Raw genomic sequence first — 15,647 nt, forward strand, 5'->3', positions numbered from 1 at the left:
AGACAGTCTTTACATAAACATTTCTTCCCTTGTCCGCCAGCATCCTGGCCATGACAAATGGAGGAGGAAAATACAAAAATCTTAAATTATTGAAAATAGTAAGGTGGGCTACTTCATTGCCTTGTTTGAAATTATGCTACATCATCACCGTGCCCATTTGGGATAGAAGCAACCTGCATGAGTAAATAATAGAGTCGTAAGTTATGCAACCTTCTTTGATATACTTAATTACCTGTGTGGCATCCGTCTCTATTTCCAAAGGATATAGTTTCCTTTCCTTGCAATACGTCGCCTTTGGTAGAGGGCCATGAGTTCCGCGTGGATTGGAGCTCTTGAAATTATTTTCATAGTGAATCCTAAAGTCCAATCTCCCTTTTGATTCCTAAAAATACCTCCTAGGCCGCCACTAGCATCGTTCCTATTAAAAGCTCCATCAATGTTCAGTTTGTACCAACCTGGACGAGGAGGAGTCCAGTAGAATTTTATTTTAATTTTCCTATCCCAATTGGATTCACGCTTCATTAGTAACTTATACTCAATGGCCTGGTTCATGATCCATTTTAAGGAGATAGTGTTGGAGTTGTTCTTTATATTATTATTATTTCTATTTAACCATAAATTTCATATAATGAAGGGGAATAAGTTGTACCATGATAGGAGTTTATTTGTTAGGGGAGGGTTTTTTTCGTGAAGGTAAAATAGCCAATTGTCCCTGTTTGGTTGGTAGTTAGTTGTGCTAATACCTAATTGGTTCCAAAGGATTCTAAGAAAAATATGGGCAATTATTTCCGGCTCTTTGCGACATATTGTGCACTGTTCATTGATATTAATATCTATATGTGCTAGGTAGTTTTTAAAGGGTAATTTATTATTGAAGCATAGCCATAGAAAATATTTTATTTTGTTAGGACACTACAAATTTCATATCCAATTGCATTTCACTGATATGGGCAAGTCATTTTCTATGAGATCATAACAAGATTTTGTAGAGAAAGAACCGTCTTCATTGATGTCTCGTATTAGGGTGTCTTTATTACTATCTAGGGGTACAAAGGTGAAAATAATTTTTTGGTGGATCTCGGAAGGGATATTGAAGGAGATTTCACTAAGATTCCAATTGTTATTAGTTCTAATATTACCAATTGTGGGAGAAGATGCTTGTTTGGTTAGAGGACCTATCACATAACTTCTAAGGTTATTTGATTTAGGGATCCACTTATTTTCCTAAATATTAAGAGAAGAAGAGTTGTGGGTAGACCATGTCATACCTTGTTGGCAAATTGTCCAACCTTTGATAATACTTTTCCAAATGAAGGAGGTATTTTGGCTAGGTCTAGTAGAATATTTTTTTATTAAATTATTAGCCCACAAATTCAAAGTGTTATTAGCTAATCTCCATGCTAGGCTGGCTATCAGGGCTTCATTTTTTGTTCTAGCTTTCTTCAAACACAACCCACCTTGATCCTTCTTCCTTGTTACCATATCCCAACTAATTAATTAGGTGTAATTTTCTTTTTGTGTTGTTTGTATACGACACAAAAAATTCCTTTGTATTTGGTCAATTGCTTTAATTGTTTTGGAGGGTAATAGGGTATATTGCATGTAATATGCTGGTTGGCTAGGCAGTGTTGAAGAAATTGTAGTGTCTCTACTTGCTAAATTTAAGTTGTTAATTTTCCAGCCAGAAAGCTTTGTTCTCGTGTTATCAATAATGTGTTGGTAGTCCTTGTGATTAGGATTACCATCAATTATTGGGAATCCTAGATATTTACCAAAGAATTTATAACTTTTTATGCCTAGGTAAGAGGAGATATTAGTAGTGGTGGTGGTATTGCAGTTTTTGAAAAAAATATTCTACACTTCTTATAATTAATAGATTGCCCCGAAATTTCACTTCTTAACTTCTTTCACTATTTCTCCAATTTATGAAAAGACATGCTTTCGTTTTCTAGGTACACATTGGTTCATGACTAACGTCAAAACACTAAATTGTCTCTTATATTGTTGTTTTATCTACAATCAATCAACATGGTTACCTTACTGAGTTCATCCACTGGTGAGACACCTGCACAGCTTGTATACATATTTTTTTAAATATACTATAATTATTGAACTTAATTCTTCCGATTTATTTGTCAGATATTTTAAATATTTATTTGCATGCTCTTTTAAATTTCGTGGTCATAGTGCATGTTTGACGTAGAGGAGAGGTAGAGGTAGAGGGAGACCTAAGAAGTATTGGGGAGAGGTGATCAGGCAGGATATGGCGCGACTTAGGGTTACTGGGGACATGGCCCTAAATAGGGAATTGTGGAGATCGAGCATTAAGGTTGTAGGTTAGGGGAAATTGTGATGTCTTTTCTACAGCGCACTAGAGTGAGACTAGCCAGTTAGGAATTAGTCTTAGGATGTTATTGATCAACTACTGATGATGGGCTTTATCTGCTGTGTATTAATACCTTACATCTTTCTCGTATTTCCTATATCTCTTATATTGTTGTTACTTTGTTATTTTATGGTATTTATGTTATGTTATGGATTTTATGGTATTTTATGTTGTTTTATTATGAGTCTATTGATAGTACTAATATAGTGTCTCTTGTTGCCTCTTTGAGCCGAGGGTCTCCTGGAAACAGGTTCTCTGCCCCTCGGGGTAGAGGTAAGGTCTGCGTACATATTACTCTCCCCAGACCCCACTTGTGGGATTACAATGGGTTGTTGTTGTTGTTGTTGTAGTGCATGTTTGACGTGCTCTTCTTATTTTTTAAATGTTTGCGTGCTTTAACTTTGATCTATTTGCGCTTCTATTCTGGCTTGTGGTTTTGGTTTGTTTCAAAATTTCTCCAGTTGCGTTTTACTTTATCTATGAAATCTGCAATATTATATTTTCTGCAATTTATCTTTCTTCTTTATTTGTTTATCACACTATTTATGTGTTAGTTTTTGTGTTCTTTTATGTTGATTTGTTGGTCGATTTTGTACAACAAAAGGAGTAGCTGACAAGTTTAATCATTTTGTGGAGTTCTAGCTAGAGATGTGGTTGACGTCATAGATGGCAGTTCAAATAATTTCTCAACATTAAGAGTTCCGGTACTTCTATGTCTAATACATAAATTAGGTGAACATTGGTCATATTTTCATAACGAAACAAAACAAAATTTTCTTTACTTTCTGTTTTGTGGAAATGTATTCTCTCACGAGTTATTTAGTCTTTTTTCCTTAGATTAGTGAATTTCACATGAAAACAAATCTTATGTGCGAGAATATATGAGTCGGAATCTGGATTGAAGATATGAATTCATTAATTCTTACTTATCAAGAAAAAAACCTTTGATTTTATGTAGTGAATAGAAGATCAAGTTTAGTTTTTGCTACTGCAAAAAAATGTTACCTATAGATATTTCCTTGTTGAATTTAAGTTGTCTTTATCTGAGTTCTATTTAGTTAAACAAATAAATGGGGAGAGAAAAAAGAGCTCACACTACTGAGAAGAAAGGACCATGGTCATTTGAGGAAGATATCAAGCTCTAGAGTCTTATTTAAAAAATTAGATATCAAGTAATTTTTAATAGTACATGGCATACTTGGACATTTTCCTTAATTTATCTTACTTGATTACCTACTTTGTATTTAATAGATAAAGAATGACTTATTACACAATTCAATCTTTCATAATCGCTGATAAAATTTAAACTCCAGCTAACACTTATCGATGAATAAATATACATTTATTTGATGAAGTTGAAGAGGAATGTACATCAAAATATAAAAAGGAGGCTTGATATTTAGAAGAGAGCAATCAATCTTGAGACGATAATTATGTCGAGGCACAAATGATATTGTTATGGCAGAAGGTATAGAGAAGATAAAATTGATTGAAGAACGTTGCTTTCTGCATTGTCTATTGGAGCAATCAAACTTAAAACTGAAAATATACCAAAGTTTAATTGGAAGTGTGATGGCTAGAAGAATAGAGACAAAGTTGATTGGAGAGTATGTCTTTTGACTTTATTCATCAAACGTCTTAATGTTAGGTGACAGAGTCGGATTTTGGTATCTTTATAACTTATTTTTTCCGAATATATACGCATATTATTAATTATATTTGGTATATATGTTATTTTACTAATTTGTGGATCCTTTGACTCGGCATACACGTGCAATGCACGTGCCGAGAGACTAGTATATATTAAATTAAAATAAAAGATAAAATAGAAACTTTAAAAAATAATTAGGTAGTGAGGGGGTGGGTGGTGGTGAGGGGTCGTGAGTGGCGGTGGGGTGGTTGGCAAGAGGGTTGGGAGTGGGGTGGGGGTGTGATTTGGGTGTGATGGAGGTGGTTGGGTGGGATGGGGGTATAATGTGAAAATGAATTACCTAATCATGCAAAAAATCCGGGCATGGCTGGGTTGGGACGGGGACCGGCCTGTGCCCCATAGATTTTTGGTACCGGTTAACCAGACCGGTACGACCTGTTATGGTCAAGTCATTTGGGAACCGGTTAACCGAACCGGCCCGGACCGGTTCAACAGCTATTTCGATTATTTTTTTTATAAAGTTGATCGTTTGGCAACGGTCAACTGCCATTTTGATCGTTGCCCAACGGCTAATTTGCAAGAATAGCCCTTTTTGGGTTTTTTTCAAAAATAACACTTTTATTATTTACTAATTTAGCCCTTTGAAAAACTATAAATAGACCCCCCCCCCCCTTTCTTCTTCATTTCTTCACTCGTCTCTCAATTATCAAATCCAAATTCTCAATTCAAGTTAAATCATGCCCCGTGCTAGCTCATATGTTTGGGAATAATGTGAGGTGGTAGAAGAAAATGAAGAAGTCCGCAAAGTAAAGTGCAAGAACTATGGTCGAGTCTTAAATTTTCGTCTAAAGCAGGAGGGCACAGGCTGTTTAATGAGGCATATGAAGAGTTCTCTTGAGTGTCCTCCAGAAACTGTAAATATAGCACGGGCTAGCCAGTTTTCGGACAGGTAATTGAAAAATAGCTAGGGTTTGCAAAGTCATTGAAAAATAGCCACTATTTTATTGCAACACGAAAAGTTCCAGCATAATATACTGGAGATTGGTGCACATGTGTATGAATTTCCAGCATATTATGTTAGACCAGTATATTATATTGAAAATTCACATGTAAAAAATACGAACTCCAGTATATTATGCTAGAATATTTTTCGAATTTTGAACAGTTTTTTCGTTCAGATTTATTTTTACATGAAAAGTGGCTAAATTTCGATTACTTTTGAAACTGACTATTTTTCAATTACCACTTGTAAATCTGGCTATTTTTTAATTTCACCCCAGAAATTCGTATTTAAGTTGATTTTAGACAATTTGTGTTATTTTAAAATTATTAGACTTATTTAAGCTTAATGTTTTAGTTTGTTAGATTAATTTGAAGTATTATTATACAATGAAAATTTGAAATGAAACTATGAAATCCTTTGAAGTTTGATCCTTACATATCAAGTTATCAACACTCCAGTATAAGACTTATATTACTCCCTCCGTTTCATATTAAATGAGGTACTTTCCTTTTTAGTCTGTTCCAAAACAAATGACACATTTCTAAATTTGGAAATAATTCAACTCTAAACTCTTTCATTTTACCCATTTACCCTTAATGAGAAGCTTTTATAGCCACACAAATGTCATTGCCCCATAAACTTTTTACCCCTTAAGCTTTTAAGACCACAAGTTTCAAAAGTCTTCTTCTTTTTTCTTAAACTTTGTGCCGAGTCAAACTACATCATATAATATGAAACGGAGGGAGTATAAGTTATATTTTTTTCATGTTCATTGTATTATCTTAAATTCGTAATGAATTTTTCAAATATAAGCCTTTTAAAGCCTTTGAAATTTATTCAAACATTCTTTTTATACGTTAGTTTTTAGTTTTTACATTTTTACTTTATCTTAATTTGTTATACAAAAACAAAAAACAAAAACAAAAAAAAAAAAAAAAAAAAAAAAACCGGCCCAGCCCAGCCAATTAGGCCCGAAATCGTTCCGGTTAATTTTTGCACCAGGGAAGCCCAGAACTGGTAAACCCAATAAAAAATAACCGGAAACCGGCCCAATAACGAAACCGGTCGGTTCCCTTTTCCTCGTTAAAATAGCACGGGCTAGCCAGTTTTCGGACTGGTCATTCAAAAATAGCCAGCATTTGCAAAGTCATTGAAAAATAGCCACTATTTTGCTGCAACAGGGTCCAGTCCAGCATAATATACTGGAGATTGGTGTACCTGTGTATGAACTTCCAGCATATTATATTGGACCGGTATATTATGCTGGATTTCCATTATATTATGCTTGAGTTCCAGTATACTTATGATGGAACTCCAGTATATTATGCTGGAGTATTTTTTGAATTTTGAACAGTGTTTTCGTTCAGATTTATCTTAACATGAAAAGTGGCTAAATTTCGATTACTTTTAAAACTGTAGCTATTTTTGAATGATCACTTGTAAATCTGGCTATTTTTGAACTCCCTTTACCTCTACCCCGACCGGCCCGGCCCGTTGACACCTATATAACATATTCATGACCACTAACACCCAAGGCCCAAGCGACAATGGGATCGTACTTGCACCACAAAATCAACTTTCAAGGAATATAAGGTTCCTGTGAACAAGAAAATAGTGAATTCACCTCCAATAAAGAAAGACCTAAATAGTACAATAACAGATCTCAGACGTTCAGTGAAACAAAATGCAGCAGCTATTGTCAGTCTCGAACCAATAAAATAGTAGTAGAATGGCACAGAATGTAGTAAGTGATACAAAATTCATAAAGAAAAGAGTTATTTTGCAGAGGACAACACATAACACATTAAAGATTAATGAAATGAGGCACAATGGCAATCATTCTGCAGCAGCAGGTTCTTCTGATGTCTGAGTAACTTTGGCATCACTGGGAGGTGCATCTGAAGTTCCATTTGGTGCTTCATCTTTAGCATTCTTGGAATCTTTCCCCTTGCCGTCTTTTACATCCTTGGTGTCTTTTCCATCCTTCCCAGCTTTGGCGTCCTTGGCAGGAGGGGGAGGGGGTGGTATCATGTGAGGTGGTGGGCTGTGCTTAAGCTTCAGCAGTATGTGGCGCATCCTTGAAAGTTCGGTAGGTTTCCCAGGTTTAGGCCCTTGGACAACTGTGATGGATGGCTTCTTATCTTGATCCTTCTTCCTTCCCTTCTTCTCAATGGTGGCCACCTCCTTAGGAATGAGCTCAGCTATGGCTTTCCAATATTGTTTGTCAGCTTCTTTATGGAACTTCTCTTGATTACTCAAATACAACTGTCAGAGGCGAAAGAACTTGTCAAAGTTAGAGATAAAAAAGCTTTTAAGCAAGAGTAGGAAGGATCAAATGCAACTCCAGTTAGTAAGAGTAACTATACTCTCTAAAGCTTCACCTTCTCTTTCTCACGGTTTGTTGACTGGTTGGTCTCAACAGTGAGCTTTCTTTTCTCATAGAATGCTTTCTTATATTCTTCACCTTCCTCAATAATTTGGTTTCTGATTTCCTTTTCCCTCTTCTCCTTCTCCTCAAGACGGATAGCATTTAGCCTGCATTCACCAAAAAACAAGCGAAAAAGGGATTATAGCAAGGCACATATATACGAGCACCTTCAAAATTCCCAACAGAGAATTGCACACATATCCATTATTTGATCTAGTATATGCAAATTAAACCTCCAAAATTTGTCACTCATTTGACATTCTAAATGCATATGAATTGCTCGCTATTCCTCCTTTCAACTATGGGGAGTTAGAAAAATCTGTGGCCAATAAGAAGCATGTGCTACTGTCATGGGATTCTTTTTTATTTATGGGAGAAAAGCAAAAAGAAACATCGCCTAGATGGCTAAAATTCTCTTCTCCAGCAACAGTCGTTCTGCCCTTCATTGTTATCAAAGGCAGCGACTGGTATAAAGCCAAATTTAATGGGACTGTAAATCACAAATCTCAATAAAGCATGTGCTCTAGAGAAGGAAGGCACAAATTTTGTGTGTGTGTGGGGGGGGGGGGGGGGCATAAAAGTAAAAAAATAAAAATGCATATATATTTATTATTTAATGCAAGGAAAAATAACTATAAACACAATTAATAACCATATTGGGAAAGGATTGAGAGAGCTATAACTAAGTGAAAGACAAAGTAAAATCATGTCAACCAAATTCAAGAGCTGTATACCTTTTTTTAATGAGGTGCAATGCAGTTTTAAGTTTCTAATTAGGATCTTAAGGCTAATTTTATTGCACTAAATTTCTAATTTCTTAATTCTAATAACTAAAAACTCATTCACATTAACAATTAATATGTGACTTCATTTACTACAAAGTGTCATGGCGTTCAAGTCCTTCAATGATCTGTAGTCTAAACACGATAAAGAGCCCAACAAGTAGTTCCCTATAGGGGTGGCCATCGGCCGGTTCGGTTCGGTTTTCATGAAGTTCGGTTCGGTTTGTTAGGTTTTCTATTTGGTGCACCAATAACCAAACCAAAATTAGTTCGGTTTCTTCAGTTTTTTCTAATTCGGTTCGGTCGATTTTTGGTTCAATTCGGTCGGTTTGGACTTGTCGTATTGAGCTTTTAAATTGAACTTTTTCTACTAAAAATATGACTAATTTATGTTTTAGTGCAACTAAAACTCGAATACGTAACACTTATAATATGATTAGCTAAATCATTTAGTTGATATAGGAAATATAAATTTATTTGACAAAAATTACTTACAATATAACTATCTCATAGATCGCAACATCGGCAGCACGCAAGTAAAACAAAGATTTGGCAAACATGTTGTTGTTTATTTTTCTTCTCATAAAACAAAAGAAAAAAACGAACTGACAGTGTTGGATATGACTCGGGGCGGAATGGATAATTTACAGAACGTGGGACTTTATTTGATTTTGGGCTTCATATTTTAAACATGTGGAAAAGTTGGGCTAGACAACTTAAGAGGAGCCCAGAAGCTAGGACCCTTATTAGAAAACTTCGGTGGTTTAACGAAAAACCGAGCACCGAACCGAACACCGAAATTATAGAAAACATAAACCGCAAACCGATCGAATAAGCCGAAAAGCCGAAAAACCGAAACTGAATAAACCGAAGTTTACGGTTCGATCGATTTTTTCGGTTCGATCGGTATTATGCCCACCCCTAGTTCCCTATGCACCTAGTTTCAAGGCTGAAGGCATGCATGCCTCAAGTTAACATCACTACTCCCCATTCTAATGTGATCGACAACAATCCTATCCCTTTACTGGTTCTCGTTTATTTCAATCTTTGCTTCTTGTTTTTGTTGATGTAAATGCCTTCATGCAAAAAAAAAAAACTCCCCTATCATTTATTTGAACAATTATTATTAACTACTACATTTGTATAGGTAAAAGGATGGGATCTTGATGGATCAGGAGGATAAAAAGGTCCTGTTGAGCCATTGCACCCCCAGCTCATTTGTTACTACTACTACTACTACTATGACTGAGGTTTTGTCTTTTTTTTTAAAAAGGCAAAAGTATCCCTTTGTTTCGTTCACATGAACTACATGCGTCTTTGTTTAGACTTAAAATGCACATAAGAATAGTTGAAGGTTATATTTGTAATTATTAAAGTACAAGAGGGATATTTTCTAGAATGTCCCTTTAACCCTCTCTATTGCGATAAAGATCAACTGCTATGGAATAGGAGCAACATCTGGTCCTAATCCTGCCAATAGCACCAATAGAATGCTACTCCATATGTATCACCCCCACGCCCTACCTCCTCCATTTCTCTTTTTCCCTTTTTGGAAAAAGTCCCAACCCCCAATTCAAACAAATTGATGATTACCAAATGGAAAAGGAGTTGTACAGAACCAATCAGTCTCAATAAAGAATTAGCCAGCGAAACATGGCCTGATATTTTCCTAAGCTAACTTTCCAGAATATGCTCCTTTAGCACACTACTACCAATAGAACAAAGTCAAATCAACTTTAGATCTCCATTAACAATGAGATGCAACCACTAATTTAGAACTTTGTATCATCTGTCTAAGTTCTTTCTTAAGTTCTTTCTCCATACACGAAGATCTATGAACCAATTCCAGAAATTAATGTAGCTCTTACAATATCTTTTTTTAGCTTTAAATATAACTAACTAGTTATTGCCGCAAACTTTACTTAATTTTACCACTAAAGAATAACTAACTTATTGGGGATATACCCCACTAAAAATTATTCTGTCCCATGGCACAAAGAAGTAATCTTTACACCACTCAATGCAGTAGAAAATCAGCACCAATAAAGGTCTCACAAATTTTTGATCGTTATGCATCACCTCCGGCAAAAGATGACTAGCAACAAAATACTTGAAAAGATAAGATCTAAAGAATCCAATTTTTCTATTTTCAGTCTCTTTTCTCCGCTAAGAAATCATAAGGATGAGCCGCTTACACAACTAAATCTCTTTAAAATGAGCACAAACCGAAAACTAACAGATCTATTAGTACCATCACCAGATCTGCAAATCAAACCATAAAATAAGAAATTGCGGAACTAAAATCACAGTTCGATATAGCTCACTAAAGAGCTTACGAACTATAAAATAAAACTGATCTTATCAATGAACTGGCATTTACAGTAATTAACAATAAGCAATAGATCTGTTAATATAAGTTAAAATCTAAAAAAACAGCTCAATTTCCATTTTTTTCCAATTTTGGCAATAGAGTGAATTAAAATAAATTCGCAATAAAATAAGAATGAAGTAGAACAAACCTACGCCATTCGCGGAGTGCAAAACCTTCCTCACGCATTTCATTAGGAGGAGGAAGGACGGGTCCATCGGAGCTGAAAATTCCCTCAGAATCATCACCTAGATCGTAGGGCTTACCATTCCCATTCGGGATCGGAGCTCCGAATGTATCGGTTTGGTTATCCGACCCGAACCCGTAGGGATCGGGACTATCGACGGTATGAGAAACGTGTTCCACCGTCACTTCCTCCTCATACTCTCCACCGAATCCGCCAGAGCCGTGGTACGGCGGCGTGAAAGAGGATTCTTCGTAGCTGCCGTAGTCTCCGTCGTCGAACGGAGTTGATGCCGCCGGTGGCGGTGCCGGCGACTCACCGTCCATGCTGAACGCATCGAATGAAGCCATTCCTCTTCTCCTTCTCTCTTCTTTCTCTCTCTAGCTCTGCAAAATCCCTGGATTAAGAGATTTTTCCTTTCTCTCTCAATACATATATATATATATATAAGCACACACATAAACGTGAGAATCTCTGTATATATATGTGTTAATTATGTTCTTATACTGTTTATTCGTTTTTTTTACTTTTTGCTTGCAGTCAAAAATGAGGAATTTACTATAGACAAGGGTAAATTTATTACAAGAAGATATGTAGTCAACTTTAAGTAGTTGGATGGAGATTTTGTTGACTAAAGAAGATTTTATTTGTGGTTATGCATTTTTTACTTAATTATGAATAATAACATTTATTTCATGAAAAATATATAAATTTTGTTCGATTTGGTAAAACACCTCGAATGAAAAGAAAAAAAACATTACGTAAGAAGAAAAGAAGAGAAGAATCGTATTTACCTTTTGTTTTCGTATTAATCAAGGAAGAGAAATAAATATTAATTGTCATTGAACACTAATAGCATTAATGAAACCACTTTGCTAGAAGTTTATGGATTTCACTCTTTCAATCTAGTAATGCCTTTAACATTCACAATGTAATTGAATATGCTTCTGATAATAGTTTATTTTGCTTTAATTAAAAATCTATAAGACGAATATTTTTTAAAATTGTTACGATAATTTTTTAACATGGTATAAGGCATGTACTTTTTCAATTTACTTATTTTAATTTCGTTCACCCTTCAATGAGTAATCTTTGACATTTTAATTTTTGTCCATAATCTTGTTATCTCCCTAAAAAGCAATATGAATTTAAATTTATCCATTAGTTATCCTCTCCTCTCCTCATTTTCTTCAATGCAAAAGATCGGAACTTTTAACTAACTATTTCATCTCTCCTCTAAAACAATCATTACTCGTTAGAAGATTGTTGTTTGCATATAGATTCTTCGAATAACATGGTTTGAAAGAAACATCGTTTTTCTTTCTTTAATTTGTTAGTGCCATATTTTCTGTTACTTGTTTATCTTCCTTGGATCACCCCAATTTCTCTATAAACAAACTAATTAGAATTTAGAGCGATCAATGTACAAAAGTGAAAGAAACAATAAGAAGACAAGACAAAAAAATATACTACAAGTTGTTATTATGAAACAATAAAGGTAGAAGAAGAGTATTACAAAGAAAAGTAGGGATAGAAAATTCTTATTTATTTGGAATGATTATAATAGAATAGGACACATCTATTTACAGCATGTTTGGCTTATAGCATGTTTGGCTTATAATAGAATAGGACACATCTATTTACAGCATGTTTGGCTTAAAGGTAGAAGAAGAGTATTACAAAGAAAAGTAGGGACAGAAAATTCTTATTTATTTGGAATGATTATAATAGAATAGGACACATCTATTTACAGCACATCTATTGGCTTATAATAGAAAAGTGACTTATAGCATGTTTGGCCAAGCTTTTTTTTGGCCAAAATTGAGGTGTTTGGCCAAGCTTTTGGAAAGAAAAAAAATGCTTTTGAGGAGAAGCAGGAGTAGTTTTGGAGAAGCAGAAAAAAATAATTTCTCTCCAAAAGTACTTTTTTGAAAAGCACTTTTGAGAAAAATAAACTTAAAAGCAGTTTTTTAAAGCTTGGTCAAACACTAATGGCTGCTGAGAAGTGATTTTCAAATTAATTAGCCAAACACAAACTGCTTCTCACCAAAAGTACTTTTGAGAAAAGCACTTTTGAAAAAAATCACTTCTCAAAATAAGCTGATTTGTGCAGCTTGGCCACAAACAGGCTATTAGCCACCAAGTAACAATCCTTAAAATCTCTCTAAATATAGACATTCACCTTAAATAGAATTATATTTATAACACTCCCCCTTGAATGTCTATTCAACAGATAATGTGCCTCGTTAAAACTTTAACTAAAATAAAACCCAGTGGGAAAAAATTCTAGAGAAGGAAAAAGAGTACACATATCTAACAATACGCCTTTTGGTTGCCTCGTTAAAAACCTTGCAAAGAAAACTCAGTGGGACAAAACCTTGTAAGGAAAAAAGAGTGCAACGCTCATTAACTCCCCCTGATGAGAGTATCAATTCACATCCTTGAGCCTTCGCATTCCAATCGTGTGCACCATTTTTAAAAGGTCGTTGGTAGAGATTTGATAAACAATTAGCCATATTAACTTCAACGAATTTGTTTTACCTTGAAATCATCATCCCTGATAGATGTATTGTCTTCATATGATTTTGTTGGAATCATCATTTCAATATCTTCACATAGGGGTGAAAAATCTTGCTAAATATTATCATACTTATAGTTACAGCAAGATGCATTTGTGCAGAAATTGCACTGAGGAAGTGGTACTTCAAGATCAAGAATTATATATGCTTCAAGCAACTTAAATCCTTCATGGATTGTCATATAAGTTAAGTCATATAATAGACTTTAGTTAGATGCATATTAAGTTCTCGTGTCATGCTAGACAAATAAGATATTGAAAACTGATTGCACATATCATCGGCTTTGTACTTTCAAGTGTTTGAACTACATGTCCAAAAATGTATGTCTTTCATGTGAAACCAATTCTATTTGAATTGTGTCTCTTCTATTTGGCCAGTATTTTGTGTCTATATTCGACAGACTTGAGGTCCTCATCTATACTTAGCGCTATGAGATGCCGTCAACGAACAATTTATATCGGTTCCAGCCTTTTTTTTCATGAAGACATGACATAGAGATATCTTCATTCATATTTTCAGGTACCTAAACCTCTTTTGATATTTTATGAAGTATTATGTCATATGATCTTCTGGATCACCTGACTCCTTTATTATGATTATTTTGATCATTTGCGCATCTTCTTTATCAAGAAGTTTATTTGAAACCGATTTGTCTATATGCTTTAAGCGTACCATAGACTTTGTCCTTCTAGGACTTAATAGGAGCATTTGCAACGACAATATAGTTACTTTTTTTGGGTCAGCAAATGCGTTTGTCATGCTTTGCAATATATTGCAAATGAATTATCTTTGTATGAACTTCAAGTTCATATTATCTTATTCGAGGTTCTAGATGTACAAATGATAATTCATTCCACGTAACTTTTTCTCAACTGTTTATCATCTCTCTCCCTCATGTTAGAAAGACTAACTTGCTTCCTCAACTTTGAAAATTCATCTTTGTACGTTATGGTATTAATCAAAATATACCCCCCACGTTAATAATGATAAGATAGAATTATTTGGTTCTTGACCCTGAACCACTTGTGAGGAGAGAAAATAATATACTTCTGTGAGGGGAGAAAATAATATACTTTCGTATATCAAACTGATATATATATATAACTTTGTTCTCATAAGCAATTGTTTAGCTATTAAGTGGAGGTATTCAATAAATTATTTTGCTAAACCAACTGTGATGTAAACTAACTTATCAAGATGAACTATCTTGAATAAAAAAAATCTGGAAATTATGCTCTAAATCAAATTATTGAGCATGTTACCTCGCAAATACCATGTTGCGGGTTAATAATAATCGCACGTGTAACGATCTCATGGATGCATCTTATGTGATATACATGGCAGGTGAATGAGCTCATATTCACCTTTGATATTTCCAGCATTCATGAGATTCAATCCCAATTTTAGTTGGTCAATTAATTAATGAGAACAGGCAATATAAGAGAATTCATAAAGAAATTTCTAGTTCTTTAATATTTACACATGTGAATTCTCTATTATTTTTGCACATCATACTTAAATTGATATAGCCAAATCAATTATGCCAACTGAATAAATTATCAATATTGATAAACTTCAGGTTTACACCATGACGTGTGCAATTATCAATAAACTCCAAGTTTATTATGATATGGGTTTTTATATCAATAAACATCCACTTTAGTGTGGTATTCTTTTATTTGTATAGTACAAACTGGAGAATAAAGCGGGTAGCTTTTCACATACATATTATCCCACTACAAGTTGTAGTAATAGAAGATATTAAATCTTTCATTTATTTATAGTCTCAATATAATCAATCGTTTTCGCGTATACTTTGGAAACTAAATAAGTTTTTTTGAGACTTACTACAATACAATATCTTATTGGTAATCAATTATGTTTCTCCAAAATAGTATAATTGGCTCTTGTAGAGTTCTCAATTAATTTTGTAATACCACATATTCATCAACATCCATATGGTGAATATCTTTTTTAAAAAGAAAGTTATATCATTATGGTTATGGTCAAAATTATATGCAAGATCTGTTTCTTGCATTACCGTTGTCTTTTAATAATCACAATGCCAAAATATTTTGGCGTACAATAAGTACGTGACGAATAACCATTTATGCCATAATAATGACATTATTTTCTTATATTATCTCAAACCTCCTTCTAGAGGTGAGTGTGGTATATTCACTACTACTAGCACGTTTATATTCTTCCAAGAATGAATATGTATTTATAAATCAGATGTTGTCACATTCACGTCATGAATGGACCA

The 15,647-nt window shown here is 34.3% G+C and overlaps 1 protein-coding gene across 1 annotated transcript; it reads right to left on the reverse strand.

The window, feature by feature from the left end:
* Positions 1-6,640: 6,640 nt before the first annotated feature.
* On the reverse strand, positions 6,641-11,272 carry LOC107760966 (clathrin light chain 2). The gene is made up of 3 exons (XM_016579118.2): positions 10,770-11,272; positions 7,422-7,575; positions 6,641-7,305 (listed from the first exon to the last, which is right to left on the reverse strand). The coding sequence occupies exons 1-3, from the start codon at positions 11,150-11,152 to the stop codon at positions 6,877-6,879; spliced, it is 966 nt and encodes a 321-aa protein (XP_016434604.2). The 5' UTR covers positions 11,153-11,272; the 3' UTR covers positions 6,641-6,876.
* Between the last annotated feature and the right edge of the window lie 4,375 nt (positions 11,273-15,647).

This window comes from Nicotiana tabacum, chromosome 3, assembly GCF_000715075.1.
Source record: "Nicotiana tabacum cultivar K326 chromosome 3, ASM71507v2, whole genome shotgun sequence".
NCBI classification, from domain to species: Eukaryota; Viridiplantae; Streptophyta; class Magnoliopsida; order Solanales; family Solanaceae; genus Nicotiana; species Nicotiana tabacum.

Coding starts and splice junctions, on each gene's coding strand:
- LOC107760966 (XM_016579118.2), bottom strand. CDS start 11,152: ATGGCTTCATTCGATGCGTTCAGCATGGACGGTGAGTCGCCGGCACCG. Junction 7,576..10,769: donor GCACTCCGCGAATGGCGTAG/GTTTGTTCTACT, acceptor TGGTGAATGCAG/GCTAAATGCTATCCGTCTTG. Junction 7,306..7,421: donor CAAACCGTGAGAAAGAGAAG/GTGAAGCTTTAG, acceptor CGCCTCTGACAG/TTGTATTTGAGTAATCAAGA.